The 20,820-nt window shown below is 40.1% G+C and overlaps 1 protein-coding gene across 3 annotated transcripts; it reads left to right on the forward strand.

Annotated features, from left to right (window-relative positions):
* The first annotated feature begins 960 nt into the window (after positions 1-960).
* LOC140225412 (uncharacterized) lies at positions 961-20,764 on the forward strand. 3 transcript variants are annotated; one of them, XM_072304262.1, is made up of 6 exons: positions 961-1,128; positions 2,269-2,355; positions 4,606-4,907; positions 9,654-9,990; positions 18,344-18,738; positions 19,302-20,764. In XM_072304262.1, the coding sequence occupies exons 1-6, from the start codon at positions 1,090-1,092 to the stop codon at positions 19,678-19,680; spliced, it is 1,539 nt and encodes a 512-aa protein (XP_072160363.1). In that variant the 5' UTR covers positions 961-1,089; the 3' UTR covers positions 19,681-20,764. The 3 variants fall into 3 exon arrangements, with proteins under 3 accessions (XP_072160363.1, XP_072160362.1, XP_072160364.1); XM_072304261.1 differs by having other exon boundaries at positions 962-1,128; positions 4,603-4,907; XM_072304263.1 differs by lacking the exon at positions 961-1,128 and having other exon boundaries at positions 2,276-2,355; positions 4,568-4,907.
* Positions 20,765-20,820: the final 56 nt, after the last annotated feature.

The following is a 20,820-nucleotide window of genomic DNA, read 5'->3' on the forward strand; positions in this document are numbered from 1 at the left end:
TCGTAACTCGGTCAATTTTCATTCAAATCAAGTAATCTTTAGCGTAATTGCTTCAATGGACCACTAGACAAGGTACGAATTAAAGGATTCTGATACATGTTTCTTAACCAAAATTTTACGCAAAATACGATTCGCGCAACGAAAATGACTGAAACCAACTCCTTACGAAGATATTAACGTTTTTATTTCACATTGGTTACAAGGAATTTGAACTGCCCGCTCACAAGAAACTCAAAGCTCTACGTGAGTCAAATCGCGCACTACAACTGTTTCAGCGAGCTTCTCAATCGAGTAATGTTCATTTTCCACCGTGTGTTGTTCAAACTATAAGCAATTTGCAACAGTTGAGCCAAAGCGTCAAAATTGAGGTTGCCACATTTTTATATCGCAGAGACTGTCATGATAAACGTTTAGCGCGCGATGTGAATCACGTAGAGCATTGAGTTTTCATGAGCGGGTGGTTTTAATTCACGCATCAAGAATCATTGAATATCTTCGTATGGAGTTAATTTCAGTAATTTTCGTCGTGCGTATCGTCTTCTACGTGAAATTTTGTTTAAGAAACATTTATCAGAATGCTGAAATTCGTACCTTGTCTAGTGGTCCAGCCCAAGATCAGCTCAATCCGTTCATCAGTTTTTGCGTTACAGCACCAGTCCGGGCCATTGTGGGACTGCCTTTGTAAAATGCCCTTGCATAATATTTCGACGGCGTAAGTCCCCAATCACATATCTCGTTTTCGGTGTCTGAAAAGCTCCGCCTGTATGTTATTTTTTGAAGGAGAATAAATTGACATCATTCTTTGACGATTTTGCAGAATTTTCTTCGCACAGAGAGGGAAAATCACGGCAGTTTCAAAGAATTGCCGTTGAGTAGTTCTCCGTTTAAAAAATAAATTTTGACAGGAAGTCTGCGACGTCGCAAACCGAATTATGTGATTTCCGACTTACACCGTCGATTTGTAGTCTTATCATAGCTCGCGTTGTGTTTGTATTGCTCTCTGTGCTTTGAACTGGCTCATTCTATTTCTAAAAGTTTACTCTGTTTCGGACAACAACCTTGATATTGATTTATTTTTCTTTGTGAAAAATGCTACAGTTCCTGTTTTACATCGGCTTTGTCCTTCAAGTAAGTGAATCTCAAGAGACAACATCACATTTTTCAATGGGCCTTCAATTTATTTTCACATATCTTGGTAATCTTCTATTGGTATTGATTTCAATACCAATTTCACCATGTAACGTCGTTTGCTGGTTTTATTTTAATTTATTTTTCATTTTTAATTCTATTTTAGCAGTTGATAATGGTGCCGTAAGGTACCGAAACGTCCTGCCTTTGTATTTTAGCCTTGTTTCCGCTTTTTCCTGTGTTTTCGATTGTAAATCATCATTAAGCTGCCAAATTAGTTTACCTTTTTATCAAAAAAATAAAAACCTTGTTTAAGTCTCACCCTTAAACGGACGTATTTCTATCAAACGGAACTATGTGCATTAAGACATTAGTCCTGAGGCCCATAAGAATACCTGCATAACAGGGCTCACGTCATAATGCACTTAGTTCCGTTTGACAGAAATACGTCCAAATGCTAAAATCACGAGGAAGGAACAATGTGTCAGAGCTTTAAGGATAGAGCAAGCAACAAGCATTTAAATTATGTGTCATAGTTGTGAACTAAGTATAGTTTAAGTCATTATACTGTTGAGCGGAATGCTAGCCTCTGTTACCCTCATGCAATTCAAAGGGATTCCAACCATCATGAGGTTGAAACTAATGCTTGAAGTTTGAATATTCGAAACAAACCAACATTGTAATAAATATATTTATTTTTCATAATTAAGGGAATTTCATATTTTATAATACTGATTCGAATTATATTTTTTACCAGCGCAACATGGAACTGATATCAAATTAAATCTTAATAAAATCAGACACATTCAAGCATGAGTAGACTCCTTAACGCCATTCCGCATCATTCTTTGTACCTATGTAATGTGCATATAAATCTGCAGTAAATTAAATCATATCTTTTAGACTTAATTTTATTATTCCGTTTTTTACACCTATACCGCTGATATAATTCGTTTTTTAAACCCATATAGCTTATATAATGCGCCTCTCCTAAAAAAATGTGCATTTGTGTCCTATGGCCCTTCTCTCCATGAGATGTCGCATAGTTTATTTTATATCCATCCATGTCGCACAGTTTATTTTATATCCATCCATTCATATTTATTTTCAATTTTAAATACGTTTTCTTTTTTCTTACAGACATCTGCATTTATAGCACCGCCTGATGAATATGCTTGTCCATTTCCCACCTCAAAACCAGAACTTGATAGTTTACGACCCTTGGCGGTAAGCTAACCTTCGATACTTGTTGACATACTTTGAAACTGCTATTTACCCACGTTTGCAAACTCCTCAATATTTTGTCTAAAATTTGCAGTTAAGAACCACTATTTCTGGCTCATCCATAAAATTACTTACCTGCATAGGAAAACTGATGACACGTATATTGTTTCTTAACTTTGCCAGAAAATAGTAATACCGTGTTGCAAAATGTCGTCAATTTAACGGATAAATGGACATTCAAGTAGCCTATGTGTATGAGGAATTTTGAAATACGACATTGATGCAATTTTCTAGGACAGGTAACATGTATATATCAAATAGGAATATGTAGATACTTGACGCCCGGTAGGCAAAATTTCCGGTTCTAAACTCTGGAAACTACGCCCATGGGCCGATCGTTAATAATTTTAGCTACTATCCGTACGCTAATATTAATCGGCGGTTGTCCCCTACTCATCGATTTCTGACGAACATTTTGCGAGAATTCATACTGAAACTTTTAAGTATCAAAGTAAAAACCATGAAAACTCACAAAAATGTACAGGTTACATATACAAAGTTTACAATTTATTTTTTCTGAATTACTTTTAGGAGTTTCTACTGAAAATTTGCAGTTTTCTTTTTTTTACAAATCTGGTATCCGAGTGAAATAACCGTATCAATAAAAATTCGTTTCACCGGGGAAAAATGAATGAAACTAACAAAAAAAGGATATGTCTCTGCAAAAATTCCTATCAAATTTTGTGCAAAAATTATTTAAAAAGTTGGGAATCAGAAAATCCACGAGAGCCTAAAATCCGTTGACCAATTAGAGAGCAGCACTTTTTTGGTAACGGAAAGGTCTCGATTCACGATCAAATCTCGAACCAATTACTATCGAAGTGTGTGTTATTAAGTAATCAGTCCTAAAATCGTTACTTCGCTTCATTTTGAAATGAAAACCTGTCCGAAATGCTCTGTGCCGCAAGAAGTGATGAAAGGTGGCACACCATTTTGAGCCCGTATCACACGATCAAAGTAGAGGCTTCAAAGAGACTCATCGATTGCTCCGACTTAAACCGCTGGCCAATGAGAGGGCCAGGAAAGGCATCGATGAGCCTCTTTGAACTCTACTTTGATCGTCTGATTCGGGCTTTTATTAAGAAGACCGTTGCATGGCGACCAGCAGTCATCAAATGGTCTACTTTGGTTGGAATTGTTTTGGAATTTGATCGTGTATTGAGACCTAAGAGACTGATTTGGTAAGAGTTTCTCTACATAGGTACTCAGTTATTCAGGAGCTACAACTAACGCCAACTCTCATTCATTTCTGTAGAGGTGAGAAAAGCGGAAGCGCCTTCAATTTTGAACATGCAACACGCGTATCCGTGGAACACGAATAGTTGCTTCAAGGCGCCACAATCAGCTCATTGTAGTGTCCGTAGGTCAATATAATCACCGATTTGAATCAGTTACTCTAAAAAAGACTCAAGTGCCAAAAATACTAATGCGAGAAAACAAAGTGACCAAGTGCAATAGTTGAGCGAAGCGCCGAGATTAATGTTGTCATATTTTCATACCACAGACGCTATCGCGGTAACTCCATATATCGACATGTCCCCCATATAATAACCCCACGAAGGCACCTTTCTATACTACCGTGCCAAGAAAAACCGCTGTATAAACCTTGAGATGTTGTGCTAAATTTCCTCTGGCGTACTACGAGTTCATGGGAGAAGTTGTCAAGATTTTTCTTTAAATTTTTCATACCATTTTGTCCACAATTTAATCTAAAATACCAGGAAATTTCAAGGAAAAATTTGGATTAATCACGAGAAAAAAAACATGTTTTATCAGAGCGAATTTGGTAGCTATTGAATGTTCATACAGCTTCCTTCCTTAGCTCGGCAGTTTACTATGACATAATTATTGTCTCCATCTGTAACGGAGGGCTAACGACCCAGTGTGGGAAAAATTTCATGAAAAATTAAATCTTGAAATTTCACGTGGATTATTTCATGATATTTCAGAAATTTATGTACGATGTTGAAAAATACCGGTTCCTTTTCATGTTTCGCAATTTTTAAAAACTGCGACTTTCCTCTATTTTTGAGTATTTGAGTGCGGGTTGCATACTCTGGTCCCTGAAAAATATGAAATATTTCACGGCCTCGTGAGATTTCATGAAATATTTCACCGAAATTTCCAATCTTTCATTTCTTTCTTACGTTTCAAGCCACCCTGTAACGACCTGAAACCTCTGTTCGGCAGAAGATTTACCAAGATGAGAGAGAAGACGGGTGGTGGCCCTTTCGGGAGGTGGCCGGCCGTGAGTCGTTCGTCGATAAAACGGAGTTCATCAAATACTTCCTGGACACCCGCAAGCAGCTCGTCTTAGTGGCGCCACCCAACTTCGGCAAGTCTACCAACCTCCAAATGCTCAAGCACTTCTTCCAGATCCCCGTCGACGCCATGGGTGCCAACCTCACCTTCAACATGGCGGAAAAAGGAACCTTCTTCGGCAAGCTCGCCATCTGCAAGAAACATCCCTCCATCTGCAGTGATTATCTATCCAGGTGACCACATAATTCTTGTGTACCTCTCTGTAGGAAGGGAACGGGCATGTCGAGAAATGTAGCTCTTAGTGCAGAAAAGGGCAGCCAACCGCTCGACAAGAAAAACACTAGATAAATCGTCACCTTTCGGCCGAAGTGCCGCAACCGTCATGCGACGTTTCAAAATTTCCGTCGCCATTTTATTTTTTTGCTCAAAAATGGTTCAGCGAATCTGTCCGAAAATTTTTCTGAATTTTCTCTGTGCTGCCGTTGAAAGTCCGTGAAATTTTCGAACAGATTCAACCAACAATTTCTCTTTAAAAAAATAAAATGGCGGCGGATATTTTTAAACGTTGCACGACGCTTGCAATACTTTGGCCGGAGGAAGGTGACGAAATGCCACTGCAAATCTTCAGATTCTAATATCAAATCAAAATGGCCAAAAATGTTCATGAATGCCCGCAAAAATACGTAAATGTATGCAAAAAGTAAGTCAAATGCGTGCTTTAGAAACTGCGGGTTGTAACAATTGTAATAATATATTATGGATGATTTGAGTTCATAGGTTGACTGCCCTTTTGGGCCCTAAAAGCTACATGACCTAACCTCCAAAATTACCAAGATATCCGTACTCTCCCCATCAGGGGCGTGGCGTGAATTGCGATTGTTATGTAATTTAAACCTATATTAAAGAATCGATTATGAAGGCCTAGATACACACGGCGATTAATCGCCGCGAGTCAGGGACGAAAGCCAATGGAGAGCCTTGATTTCGATATATCGACGTCGATGGATCGAAATCAAGGCTCCCCATTGGCTCTCGTCCTTCACTCGCGGTGCGATTCACACCGCGTGTTTCTTCACACCAAGTGTTTATTCGTTTTTGTCACGTGACAAAAGGACGCAACTACATTGCATTTTGCAATTTGGAACTATAAATTCTTGCCCGGTTTAAAAACAACGTATGTGCCATTAGTTTCCCTGTGCACATAAGTGTTTTTTAAGATGAGCCAGAATTTATTGTTCCAAATTTCAAAATGCAGTCCATTTTGCGATGAATCCTATTCTGCCGTGCTGAGGAAGAAGGCCATATGAGCCTTCAAACGTTGCCGTTTACCGAACTATATGAACTTCTAATGCTGCCCCCTAGCGTAAATATTACCTTGCGGTGAGCTAACCATCACCTTGCGGCAAGGTATCGGCCTATCCACCCTCACCGAGCCCTATCCGAGCCCTCGCCGGGTCAGTTCGTGGAACTTAACGACTGGGAATAATTATGCATGGCAACGCTGGAGACGAAAATCGTACCCAACACGGGGTATTTCCCGATGCAATGTCGCCTTTTTCAAGCCCTGCGTCTGGATTTGGGTCTACAGTGTTGTCATACGGTTTTAATCCCGGTCGTCGAGTTCCTTGAACTGGCTTGGCGAGGGCTCGGATAGGATGGATAGGCCGATACCTTGCCGCAAGGTGATGGTTAGCTCACCGCAAGGTAATATTTACGCTAGGGCCGTGCTAAGGAAAAACGCCGTATGAACATTCGAGAGTTGTCAAAATTCCTCCGGTAAAATACTTATTCTTGAGGAAAGTTGTGAGCAATTTTCCTTGAAATTCTCAGTAAATTGGTGTAAAATTGCGAAAAAAATTATCTGAAAACCTGGACGAGAAACATTCATAAATTCACTAGGGAATTCGAGTTTTATCACAGTAAATTTGGCAACACCTGAAGGCTCATACGGCGTTCTTCCTTCGCAAGGCAGTATAGTTCAGTTCAGCGAACCGAATAATTCAGTTGTATGTACCGAACGAAACCTTATTCCATGCCATCACGGAAGAAATTAAATTGCTGATTTAACAATTCAATCGCTTGAAAAAGTGACTTCAACGCTTCAACGTAGATTTTAATAATAATAATAAAAAAAAAATGCTACTTTAACCACAATTGGAAGCTAATTTAACCACGGGGATGGTTAAAGTAGCATGTTTGTGTTATAAAGTGTACATTTGCAATCAAAAATTATGCTAAAAGTTATTAAATATGAATAGTAGGTTTTGGTGAGTTTTTGGACAACCTCCCTCTTTTTGTGCCGTAGTATCTTGATTTATTTTGCGAGGAAAGCTCGGTGCTCTTAAAGTATGACTGTCATATTTAATGTGTTGGGGCGCCCTCAATTTTGTATGATGCTGCGCAACACTTCTGCTGCAAAATAGTTGCTTGAAAAGCCGCGACGCGGCGGACGAGGTCGTCCAGCGCGACACGCGCATTGGTGCCTACAAACCTAACAGGGATACTTCACGTATAACGCAATGCGTGAAGTATCCCTGTTAGGTTTGTAGGCACCAATGCGCGTTTCGTGCTGGCAGAGTCTTCTGTGTTTGGCTCAAATATTTAAACTCGCAGAGTCAGCTATTTTTAACTCATGATTTTGAAATGTTTGCACACTCTGCATGGATTATTCTCATCAAAATTGATGGGGGAAAAATATGTATTAAAGGAGAAACCCAATGTATGTTTTGAAAATATTTAGCAGGTGTCGTGTCAAATTTAATGATTCCCAAAGCACTTCAATTTTTTTAAATATATATTGTGTTTTTACTATGCTGCAGCGTTGTATACGCGCAAGCGAACGCTCAAAATTAGACGCGTATTTGACTCTAAAATATTGATGTTCAAATGGGCCAAGACCAAAGATTGCGTGATTCCTGGTTTTTTCCCTCTTTCATTCCTTTTTCTATAGTTTTCACAACAAGAACACGGCTCCTTGAGATCAATATCAATGCCATCGGTTGGAAAAGGTTTTAAATATATTTGCCACGTTGTAAAAATATATATGTATTTAAAATAAAGTAATATTTTCGTTTAACTTTTTTACGTAAAGATCAATAAAACGAATTTAACCATGGGGGTGGTTAAAGAAGCATTTTTGTGTTGTAAAATCTACACTGATACATTGCAGTCACTTTTTTTAGCAATTGAATTTTTAAATCAGCAATTTCATTTTTTCCGTGCTCACTACCCCGGTTCTACCGAACTCTTTTTTCAGTTTTGTTTTTATAAACGGGCTCATTGAAAGTTTTACTCCTAGTTTTAGCGCCCCAGTTTTCCTTTTATACTTTTCTGTTCACCACTTGTTTTCCTTGTTTTTGCCCGCAGGAAGTTTATAAAAAAAAATACCTAAACTTTACTTAAAATTTACGTTAAAAAATTTACTTAAAATGTTTCTTCAATTTTACGTAAAAAATACCAAAAGAGGGTTTCCTGATACGAATATTTCAGGAGTGTTTCTATGGAATTTTTAAGTGGTTTTGGAGTAAATTTTAAGTTCTCTTAAAATTCACCGGTTTTTTACAAATTTTCTCCAAAGCCACCGCTACTAAGGAAGTAATCGACTTTCGGAGCCAAGCGACCAATTGCTGTGTGGCAAAATTAGGGCTCGTAAACTATTTCCGAAAAAAGGGCTAATCACTAGGGGGAAAAAAACACATTTGATCTAGAGTCCAGACTCTTGAAAACATTGACAAGAGAAAGAACTCTTGATTCAATCAGATTTAAGCTTAAATCAAAAGGAAATCCGCTCAAATTAAGAGGCTTGGTTCTTGATTTAAGCTTAAATCTGATTGAATCAAGAGTATTTTTTCTTGTCGATGTTTTTAAGAGTCTGGTCTCTAGATATCTTCAATGAAAATGGAGCATTTTTGAGTTACCGAGTTGGTGTGTTTCCGTTCTCACTGATTCATTTTTGATTTCTGGCATGAAGGGGATCTTTTTTTCAGCGTATCCCCTTTATGCCAGAATTTAAGGGAAGTTGGGTCGTTTTGATATCACTCCTTTTAAATAGTGGATCAAAACGCGTTCTAGACCATTATACCTTTGAAGTATTTGATTTTTTTGAGGACAAAACTTTGCGATGTATATTGCATAGGCATTAACCCATTGACTTATGATTTAATTTGACCCTGCCGGGCCAGGAATTACGATTTAATTTGGCGAAAATCAGCAACTTTGAACACTTCAAAATAATCCAGAAATTATTTCTCAAAGGATGAAAATTGACAAAATAAGCATTCACAATACGACGTTTGAGAAAAATGGTGAAAACTTTGAACACAATGATTTTTTTATGTGGTTTATAGCTGTCAAAATCGCAAAAATCGCAAGATCAGCGAAAATCAGAAAATTTTGAGGTTATTTCATGTGCAAACGCACAGTAATATGAAAATACCGCAACAAAACAAGAAATTACCGTACACAATAAGTCATAGGGTGGCCACACTACTCATATAAACATTGATGAGAACGCAATCTACCGGAAAATTGCTGAAATAACGCGAACAATCAGCGGACGGCTCTGAGCCGGCATTGCAGAGCTGGCCCAGCGCTGCGATGACGGCTGGGAGCCGTCATTGTAAGTCAATGGGTTAAGGGGGAAATTGGGCCCTTTTGATATCACCTACTCTTAAATGATGAATTCAAACGGCAGAGCTACACTGGAAAAAGAAAACACATTGGATCTAGAGTCCAGACTCTTGAAAACATCGGCAAGAAAAAATACCCTTGATTCAATCAGATTTAAGCTTAAATCAAGAACCAAGCCTCTTAATTTGAGCGGGTTTCCTTTTGATTTAAGCTTAAATCTGATTGAATCAAGAGTATTTTTTCTTGTCGATGTTTTTAAGAGTGTGGACTCCAGATCCAATGTGTTTTTTCTTCCCGTGATAGCGTAGTTGACCGCGCGTTGCGATTGAAAGTTTAATTCTTGGTTTTAGCGCCCCGGTCGTGTCACTAGACCTGGAGTCGGTGGTCGGCTCGACCCCGACGACGTTCCTCGAGACGTTCCGCGCGGAGGTGGAGCGGGTGTTCCGGGCGCACGGGTACCTGGCCAAGAGCGAGCGGCTCTCGGCGTTCAACAAGGAGGAGTTCGCCAGCTACGAGTCCCACCTCGGGGACCCCAATCGGACGATCGCCTTCTACAAGGACGGAATCGACGTTCTCACCAGGCTCCTCTTCGTCCACCACCGGCGCAAGTGCATCCTCCTCGTCGACAACTTCGACCGACTCGCCGTCGCAGCCATGCTCGGCAAGGACGAGGAATACCAGCTCCCGGTCAGTATCCCACTCTAGAGTACCCTTATAGACAGAGTATGGCCATTTCTGTTGCGGTTTTTCATTGGTCGCGAGCGAATAGGCTGACACGATGCTCTTAGGGCCGTAAATAAACAAACAAGATGACCGTTATCAGCTAGAGTCCCTTTATACTGAGAGTCAAGACAATTCGAATCCATTTCTGATTGGTTAACCGGATTTTAGGCCTTCACAGTGTCACGAACGGGAATAAAGATTACATTTTCACCAATTGCAAAGATTATAATCTGGAATGGACCGAGGAATTTCGGGTTCGACAAGGAACAAACGGAATGAGAGAAGGAACGGAGAAAGGAATTTAAGAATGAGCCGATCAAAGAATAATCAAAGATTACGAAACACGTTCAATTTGTGTAATCTTTATTCCCGTTTGTGACTCCATGAGGGGTGTTGTCTTGACTCTCAGTATAAAGGGACTCTAGAATAGTCTGACACGATGCTCTTAGGGCCGTAAATAAACAAACAAGATGGCCGTTATCAGCAAGCAAGATTGAGGTTATGCACATCTTACATCCTGTGATAAAGGTGAAAGGCAATTTAACAATGTTTTCATGTGTTTTTCGTGTGCTATTCGTAGATATGCTCGTTTAAATTTTTACTGCCGCATAGTTGAAATTTGTCAAATTTAGCTTCTCATCGATGTTACGGTGAGCCGCCATCTTGTTTGTTTATTTACGGCCCTAAGAGCATCATGAAGCCTAAAAACTCGTTGACAAATCAAAAAGCGGAACAGTTTTCCTGTAGTAAAAAGATACGAATGGCCATACTCTGTCTATAAAGGTACTCTATCCCACTCTAGAAAAATTAGAGTCTCTTCATACATATCGACGGTGTAAGTCGGCAATCACATAACTCGGTTTGCGACGTCGCAGACTTCCTGTCATACTTTATTTTTTAAACGGAAAACTACTCACCGGTAATTCTTTCAAACTGCCGTGATTTTTTTTCTCTGTGAGGGGAAAATTATGAAAAAACTTCAAGGAATGATGTCAATTTGTTCTCCTTTAAAAAAATAACATTGAGGCGGAAATTTTTAGACACCGTAAACGAGTTATGTGACTGCCGACCTACACCGTCAATTTTACTGATTTTGTTTTGTGCTGCCGATGAAATTCGGAGAAATTTTCAAACAGCTTCAGGCAAAAATTTCTCTGTAAAAATATCAAATGAAGGCAGAAATTTTTAAACGTCACATGACGCCTGTGATACTTGGCCGGAAGGTGACGATATGTGATAATCAGGCGCGCATTTTTTCGATCTCACAACTGAGTATGTGATGTGGTATCACGCGAAAACGAAGGAAAAATCTTCGTTTTCCCGCCTGTCTCAAATTATTGACGTTCATGAATGTAGGTATCATGCTCGCATTTGGATTCGGAGATCTATTGCTCAGGTTATAGGACATTTCGTCAACGATTTTTTTTCGTGGACATGTTTTTCTCAGTATAGTTTACGTACACTCGTTTTTTCGGCGGGAAGTTTTCACAGTGGCTTTGAAGCAAAAACAATGATACAAAAATGTATCCAGAAACGGTTTGTAGGGGTTGAGTCTATGCTACGAGTGGACTTTAAATCGTGGAAAATCATAATCATGGCTGATCCTAATTTCGAGATACTGCAATTTGAAATGTTCATAGTGAAGGCAAGTTTTCTACTGATTGTGATCAGTTTTTTGATACATTGGTCAATATTTATGACTCCCTTCTAATTTTCACCTTAACAAACAAAAAAAAAAACAATCCGAATAGCTACGATTTAGAATCAGGGACCATGGTTTTTTTTTTTTTTTCGGAAAAAACAAATAAAAAGGAAACTAAGACTGAATATAATGTCGTGACCAAATTTCCCATGATTTTATTTAAAATCGCTCGAAAAATGCTTGAAAATTTGTCAGCAAAACTTTGCGTATCATTTTAAAAATATTGATTGAAATTGAAGCATTAACTGTGGTTTGCAACTTTGCAATCAAGGTAAATAAGCTTCTTTTCGGGTGGAAGCATCGATAATTGAGTTTGTTTCCGGCAGGCGTGACATACAACTATTCGACCACGGGTGTAAGCATGTTGCAGCTCCGCCGGATTGAAGGCGCGTCAAACTGCGAAGATGTCTTCACCGCCCAGCAGACCCTCGCTGGCGGGACGAACGCTAAAATCGCTACGACACTTCGACGCACGTCATTATTTATGCGACTCCCTTCTAATTTTCACCGTAACAAACCAAAAAAACTATCCTAATAGATACGATTTAGTATCAGGGACCATTTTTTTTTTTTGTTAGGAAGAAACAAATAAAAAGGAAACTAGGTCTAAAAATATTGTCGCCACCAAATTTCCCGTGATTTCAATTAAAATCGTTCGAAAAATGCTTGAAGATTTGTCAGCAAAACTTTGCGTATCTTTTAAAAAATATTGATTGAAAAAACAAAAATCGGTAAAAACAAAAAAAGGAAAATAGGACTAAATATACTGTCGCGACCAAATTTCCCGTGATTTCAATTAAAATCGTTCGTAAAATTATTGTAAATTTTTAAAGAAAATCTGTGCGTATCTTTTAAAATATATTGATTGAAATTGAAACGTTCATTGTGGTTTGCAACGTTGCAATCAAGGTAAATAAGCTCCTTTTCGCGAGGAAGCATCGATATTTTAGTTCGTTCACGGCAGGCGTGACATACAACTAACAGACAAATGCTGAAATCGCTGCGACACTTAGACGACACGTCAATATTTAAAACTCCCTCCTAATTTTCACCGTAACAAACCAAAAAACTATACTAATAGCTACGATTTAGAATCAGGGACCATGGTTTTTTTCGGAAAAAACAAAGAAAAAGGAAACTAAGACTAAATATGATGTTGCGACCAAAATTCCCGTGATTTCATTTAAAATCGTTCGAAAAATGCTTGAAAATTTTTCAGCAAATCTGTGCGTATCATTTAAAATATATTGATTGAAATTAAAGCATTACCTGTGGTTCGCAACGTTGCAATCCAGGTAAATAAGCTCCTCTTCGCGTGAAACCATCGATATTTGAGTCCGTTTACGGCAGGCGTGACATACAACTATTTGACAACGGGTGTGAGCATGTTGCAGCTCCGCCGGATTGAAGGCGCGTCAAACTACGAAGATGTCTTCACCGCCCAGCCGACCTTCGCTGGCGGGAATAACGCTAAAATCGCTGCAACACTTAGACGACGCGTCATTATTTATGACTCCCTGCTAATTTTCACCGTAACAAACAAACAATAAAATCCTAATAGCTACTATTTAGAATCAAGGACCATGGTATTTTTCGGGAAAAACCAATAAAAAGGAAACTAGGACTAAATATAATGTCGCGACGAAATTTCCCAAGATTTCAATTAAAATCTTTCGTAAAATTATTAAAATTTTGAAGGAAAACCTCTGCGTATCTTTTAAAATATATTGATGGAAATTGAAGAATTAATTGTGGTTTGCAACGTTGCAATCGAGGTAAATAAGCTCCTTTTCGTGTTGAACCATCGGTATTTGAGTTCGTTTATGGCAGGCGTGACATACAACTATTTGACCACGGGTGTGAGCATGTTGCAGCTCCGCCGGATTGAAGGCGCGTCAAACTGCGAAGATGTCTTCACCGCCCAGCCGACCCTCGATGACGGGACGAACGCTAACATCGCTGCGACAATTAGAGGATGCGCCATTATGTACGACTCCTTTCTAATTGTCACTATAAAAAACCAAAATAACTATCCTAATGGCTACGATTTAGTATCAGGGACAGTAAACAGGAATGAAAGAGGGGAAAAAACCAAGAAGCTCGTAATCTTTGGTTTTATCCCCCTGTTGTACATAGATATTTTAGAGTCAAATACGTCCAATTTTGAGCGTTTGGTTGCGCGTATATACAACGTTGCAGCACAGTAAAACACAATATATATATAAAAAAATTTAGTGCTTTGGAAACCATTAAATTTGACACGGAACCAAATTAATGTCTACAAAACGCACGCTACATTTTCCTGTAATACATATTTTTCTTTAATCAATTTAAATGAGAATAATCCATGCAGAGTGTGCAAACATTTTACAATCATGAGTTGAAAAATGCTGACTCCGCAAGTTTAAATATTAGAGCCAAACGCAGCGGAGCGGCCTGCTGCCTGCGCAAAACGCGCATTGGCGCCTACAAACCTAACAGGAAACTTCACGCATTGCGCAATGCGTGAAGTATCCCTGTTAGGTTTGAAGGCGCCGTTTCGCGCTCTCGGCCCGCCCGCCGAGCCGCAGCGTGCCACGGCGTTTGAAGCAACTTTTTCACACCAGAGGTATTGCACAGTCTCATAAGACATTGAAAGCGCTCCAACATATTAAGAATGACAGGCATCCTAAAAGAGTACGAAGCTTTCCTCGCAAAGTAAATCAAGACACTACGGCACAAAAAGAGAGCGGTGGTAAAAAAAAACTCACTGTGTCCTAGCATCCGTCTTTAATGACGTTTAGCATGATTTTTGAATTTCAATAGAGAAGAAAGTGTTTCTATGTAGGCAGAAACATGCTTGAGTATGCCGTATGCCGGCAAGAAGATTTTATTTTGAATCAAGAATAAGATAGCTGAATGAAAGCGGGTTTCTGCTTGATGTAAGTGACTTTTCTTTTTATAAAACCATATTTTCTTCTTTCAACAAGCATTATTTTCTTCATTTATTCAGAAGGAAATTTTCTCGGTAAACTTGAGCATACTTCTGTTTGTATCAAGTAACTTTTTCCTCTAATGAAGTTTAAAAAGCATGCGAACCGTTATTGAACACGGCTACTAGGTCTCAGTAAGTTTTCCGACTACCGTTCTTCTTTTGTTGTCGTCACTCGATTTAATTTGTGAAGGAACTTCATGCTTTTGATGCCACCAATCATGATACGTTGGGGTGCCTTCAATCTCGTATGATACTGTTCAATATAATTATATGTCCGGGAGGGGGGGGGGGAATGGGGGATGCACACATCAATGGCAAAAGGTGAAAGGAAACAACCGCACACACACAGTAATCGTCTTTTAAATCCTACCTTTTAAATCCTGACAGGCTGACATCGCAGATCAACTTTCTTCAGGTAGCAAGGTGGAGAAATGGTGCTGGGCCCACACCATTTTGCGGGTAAATCAAAACCAAAAAGTTCAAAAAATATAATTAGAGTCAAAAATAGATTTTCTTGACTCTAATGAGTACCAGTACAAAACTGAGAGCTCAGGCAGTTTGCATTGGAATATTAACTTTGAGTCAAATGCATTCCAATTTAACTGCCTATTCAACTCCAATTCAAAATGCAAACTGTCTGAGCTGAACACTCTCCCCCTCAGTTTCGTACTGGTACTCATTGGAGTTAAGAAAAAATTATTTTTGACTCTAATTATAATTTTTGGAACTTCTTGGCTTTGATTTCCCCGCGAAATGGTGTGGACCCAGCACCATTTCTCCACCTTGTTACATACAGTTCGGGCCACTTCTTAGTATTTTTTTCTCTCACTATCTTCATATAGTTGAGCAGCGAATCCTCTTTAAAGTGAGCAGCCTCCAACAGTAAAAAATGCGCGTTTTTTCTTCTACTGTTGATCTTTTGACTGCCGGCCGGTTATTATTGGGCAAGTTCATTTTAATAGTTTTATCGACCTGAAAGTTTTGCAAAACGTCTACGACTAAAAATACAGGGGGTTTCGGGGCATAGAAATGAGAATTGTTTTGCCTTTGAAACGATAACGGCGTTATTGGTATTGCAAATGTGACTCGGCGACAAAAGTCCAAGCCCGGTAACCGGGGTAGGTTTTACGACGTACACGGTAAATGGCTTTTCGGCATGAACCCGCGTCATTTTTTTCGAAATCGTTATTTTCGATTGAACTTAATTCTTGACGGATGCTTTTTAGGAAATTTTAGTTGCTTTACTTTCAGAAGCAGCGCACAGTCGCTGACGATTGATCACCTTATTTTCCACTTGGTCATGACTTTCGCGATGACCCTTTGTCTCCAAAATATTGTGAATAAGCTCGTTCGCTTTTAATGTCGCACAGCAATTTTTCTTTACACATCGCCATACAACATTTTTGCACTTCAATTTTCGGAACCAACGGTATTCAAATTGTCAAACACTACGCACTTCCCCCCTTTATTTGTTTCAATGATCTTGAAATCTGCCATGCTGCACCGCACACGAGACACGGACTGATGCAATTGACGTGACTGGCCGGGTCATCGCTTCCTATTATCAGCCGGTATCGGCGCACAGTGGGTCGAGTCAATAGGAGAGGTCGGACAAAGTTTGGAAACTTTAAACGCTTAAAACTCCGTTTATATAAAATTTTAAGGTTCTAAATGTGGTTTTATTGGTTTCCTTGTGAAATTTTCTTCCAGAAACACCCCTTAAAGTCTAAAATGTGACGACAAAAACATCAAAATTTGAAGTTTTAATCAAACATTTTATGTCCGACTTCTCTCATTGGCTCGATCCACTGTGCGGCGCCGCCGTGCTAAGGAAAAACGCCCCATGAATATTCAGGCGTTGTCAAATTTCCTTATATAAAACGTGAATTTTCTGGTGAACTTATGAATATTTTCCTCCCAATTTTTTAAATGAGTATGTTCGCAATTTCACCTAAAGATTCTGAAATGTAAAGGAAAAATAGTCATAACTTTCCTGAAAAAAATTTTTTTTATCGAAGTCAATTTGGCAACTCTCAAATGTTTATACGGTGTTCCTCCTTAGCACTGCAAAGCAGCCGCCTGCAGTTAGATTATAAAGATAGGGGAGACACTATCAGAGGAGATCTCTTAATCGCTGTCACTTACCCGTTGCCGGACAGTGCGGTTTTGTTCCGTCTCGTATGAATTAATACGCAAAATAGAAATACATAGAAAAACATAAAAATACATAGAAAATACATAGAAAAATATGTGCGGTTTCCGCCCGTCTTCGTGCGCTTCCGGGTCGCCCATTTCAAGAAGTGTGCGGTTCTTGGATTTCCCCTTTCTACTAAACAGAGCTATGCGAAAATGGGAAAGATTGGGGTATGCTCGTTTAGTCGAGGGCAGCAAAAATGAACAGGGATTCTGCCATGCTGAGGAAAAACGCCGTGTGAACATCCGACAGCTGCCGAATTTCTCCTCTTAAGACATTAATTTTTGAGACAAATAATGCATATTTCTACCTAATATTCTCTGATACTTTAGATCACATTGCGAAGAAAATTCCTTGAAAAATTGGACGGAAAATGGAGACGTTGCATGTGTGAAGGATTTGCGATTTGACAATTGATCCTTATGTAAAAGTTCGCGAGAAACACGGTAGTGCGACTGTTTTTCTCTGAAATCAACTCCCAAGCTCAAAAGTTTATTCTTGGTTCAAAATAAAATCTTCGTGACGGCATACTCAAGAATGCTCCTGCCTAAATCAAGGCACTTTTTTCTCTAGTGAAATTCAAAAATTATGCTAAAAGTTATTAAATATGGATGGTAGGTCTTGGTGAGTTTTTGGACAACCTCTCTCTTATTGTGCCGTAGTATCTTGATTTATTTTGCGAGGAAAGCTCGGTGCTCTTAAAGTATGACTGTCATATTTAATGTGTTGGAGCGCCCTCAATTTTGTATGATGCTACGCAACACTTCTGCTGCAAAATAGTTGCTTGAAAAGCCGCGACGCGGCGGACGAGGTCGTCCAGCGCGACACGCGCATTGGCGCCTGCAAACCTAACAGGGATACTTCACGCATTACGCAATGCGTGAAGTATCCCTGTTAGGTTTGTAGGCGCCAATGCGCGTTTCGTGCTGGCAGCACGTAGCAAGCTCAAAAAAAGCTCTTAAGTTGAGGCCAAAATGGAGGGGATATCCCACGCTATCCCGAGAGTCCACCTCTACATCAAGACAAACTCTCGATGCAAAGATAGGGAGCAAATACATTAGCAGTGATGCCGTGATGGCAACCTCAATCTTGACGCTTTTCCTCAGCTATAGCAAATTGCTTATAGTTTGAACAACACATGGTGGGGAATGAACATTGCTCGATAGAGAAGATTGCCGAAACCGTTGAAGTGCGCGATTTGACTCACGTAGAGCTTTGAGTTTCTTGTGAGCGGGCAGTTCAAATTCCCCGTAACCAATGTGAAATAAAAACGAAAATATCTTCGTTAATTGTTGGTTTCAATAATTTTCGTCGCGCAAATCGTGTTCGACGTAAAATTTTGGTTAAGAAACATGTATCAGAATCCTTTAACTCGTACCTTGTCTACTGGTCCATTCTTCCTCTTCATCATGCGCGTCTCTCATGCATTGCTTCATTCTTGCCACAGACGGAGGTGGAGGAGATCTACTTCTCGCTGGGCGAGACGGCGAAGCATTCGGCGTTCGTGTCTCGGACTTTGCTGACGGGGGTGTTCCGGATGGGGAGTCACCGACAAGGGCACGACGATAACCTCCTCTACAAGTCCATCTTCGCCGACCCGCAGATCAGCCAGCATTTCGGGCTCACCTTGGCCGAGGTGGAGGCGCTTATCGGGCGCTTGGGTCGGAGCAAGGACCAGGCTGCAGTGGATCTCGATCGGATCAAGTACCACTTCGGTGGCTATAGGATCTGCGACACACAGATCAAGATTTTCAACACCGGATCCGTTGTCGCGTATCTGGAGGGGGAAGGGATCAAAATCCCCTCGCCGCCTCTCTTCCGCATCTACAAACCAATCTTCAGGTTCGCAAACCTTACCCGTTTCATTTTTTTTTAACTTTGAAGGAGGGAGCACTTCCGGTGTAAGCACTACTGACGAGCCACTGGCAAAATCGGTGGCCCGCTCCGACAAAAGAACGACAAAAAAAACGAAAATTTTTTCATACACTGAAAAAAACATCTCGGCGTATTTACTAAGAAAAGGATAAAATTACCAAGAATTCAGGGTTCTACTTGATCCCGGTTTTTTCTCGGTAAAATTACCATTTATGGAATTGGTAATTTTACCGAGATATCTCGGTAAATTTCTTGGAAGAAAAACCTGGTCATCTACAAAAGTTTTTGTTTAACACCCTAAAAACTGTAAATTTAAGACAAAAATAACCATTTGCATGATTTAAGTACTTTTATTGCATAGGATGAAGTTGCACAATCTTAGCGACATTGCAATGCTCTTGGTTCCTTTTTGCAAAATGATGCCACCGGTACAGTCACAATTACCAACTGATAAAATCGATATGCATCGCGATCACTACTAACTCTTCGTGCTACTTGGGCATAGTAATAATCGAGACGAATAATTGCAGGTATGAAATGATGGGCGAGCACCTTCACGAGGCTGTCGAAAATGGAACGGATTTGACACCGCAAGGGGTGATCTCGATAACGGACTTATTCCAGCTGCGGCAGGCCGGCCACATGACTGTCGCGAACTTCAAAGGGACCCACAACAAGGGGCTCCTTGTGCAGCTTCTCCAAGAAGCTGGCTACTTCACTATCACAGCTCGGAAACCCAATGGATCCGTCCATCTTGAGATCCCTTGCGTGGCCGTCAAGGAGGCTTACGAGGATCTCGTCTACCACAACGAGTTCTTCGTCACCGAGGAGGAGTGGAAGAAAGAGCTCGCAGCTAATGCCACGAAAAACAACCCACGTGACCATAAGGGGAGGAAAAGTGGCTCATGATACACTGAAAAAAAAAAGAATCTTAAATTTGCCGCCAAGAAGTATTTCTTCTTAAATCAAGAATTTTGCTGGTTAATATAAGCTACTTTTTTGCTTGATCCAAGCATTATTTTTCTTGAATCAAGAAAAAGTCAGCTTAAAGCAAGATAAAAAAAATTCTTGGCGGCAAATTCAAGAATTATCGTGCTTGATCCAAGCTACTTTTTTTTCAGTGTATTGTTAGAGATTAAAGAGCAGTGGTGTAGCTAAGAATTCTTTAAGGGGGAGGGTAGAGTACCTATATAGGGTGAGTATGGACATGTCGGAAATTTTAAGGTTAGGGGATGGAGCTCTTAGGGCCCGAAAGGGTAGGCAGTCTATGAATGAAAATTATCCAGAGTGATTTATTATTCCAATTGTTAGGAACTGTCGTTGGTAAGCACTTATTTGACTCGGTTTTTGCATACATTTAGACATTTTTGCGGAAGAACGCTCATTTATGAACATTTTTTTCAATTTTGGTCTGATATTGGAGTATTATGATTGCAAAGGCGTAACGGGCGCCCCCGCAGACTCTGCTATGCAGGGGGGCCCAAGCGCCTAGGGGGCCCTCTGGGCCTCCGGCCGCCGAAATTTTGTTTTTCTCTGTCTCTTTGATGCTTAGCTTTGGTTTCAAACTTTGGGCCTTTACTTACCGAGATGGGGCTTCTTCCGCTGATTTTTATTGTTAGCTCAGGATTTTTCATACTTCTTTTGGACTGTTCCTAACTTTTTTTTTGCTGAAGGGCCCCTGCCTTCCAATGTCCACTCAGTGATTACTAAATTTTTCTATTTTTTGTCACTTTTCGTAGGTATATTTCGGGCTTTGAGTGACCCATGAATCTAATGGGCCCACAAGGCCCTTGGAGGCCCTTCGATGCTTGGGCCTGCATGGGCCCTTTTGTAGATCCTTGGGCCTGGGCTGGGCCCCCGCCACCCTTTAGATCCTTGATCCTTTAGGGGCCCCATTTAATCGGGCACGGGATCCGGGACAGTGAGGGGAGAGGCATTCCAAGTCCAAGTCCTTGATTTGAAATTTCTCGGGCCAAAAAACGGGAAGGGGTGAGGGAAGTAAAGGGGCGGGAGGGGGGACGATTTTGGAATTTTATCGACATGGGGGGG

Source organism: Bemisia tabaci, chromosome 9, assembly GCF_918797505.1.
Source record: "Bemisia tabaci chromosome 9, PGI_BMITA_v3".
Taxonomy (NCBI): domain Eukaryota; kingdom Metazoa; phylum Arthropoda; class Insecta; order Hemiptera; family Aleyrodidae; genus Bemisia; species Bemisia tabaci.

Excerpts from the sequence above, each read along its gene's own strand:
- LOC140225412 (XM_072304261.1), top strand. The coding sequence starts at position 1,090 with ATGCTACAGTTCCTGTTTTACATCGGCTTTGTCCTTCAA. Across the intron at positions 1,129-2,268 it reads ACATCGGCTTTGTCCTTCAA|ACATCTGCATTTATAGCACC; the intron begins GTAAGTGAATCT and ends TTTTTCTTACAG. Across the intron at positions 9,991-18,343 it reads ACGAGGAATACCAGCTCCCG|ACGGAGGTGGAGGAGATCTA; the intron begins GTCAGTATCCCA and ends TTCTTGCCACAG.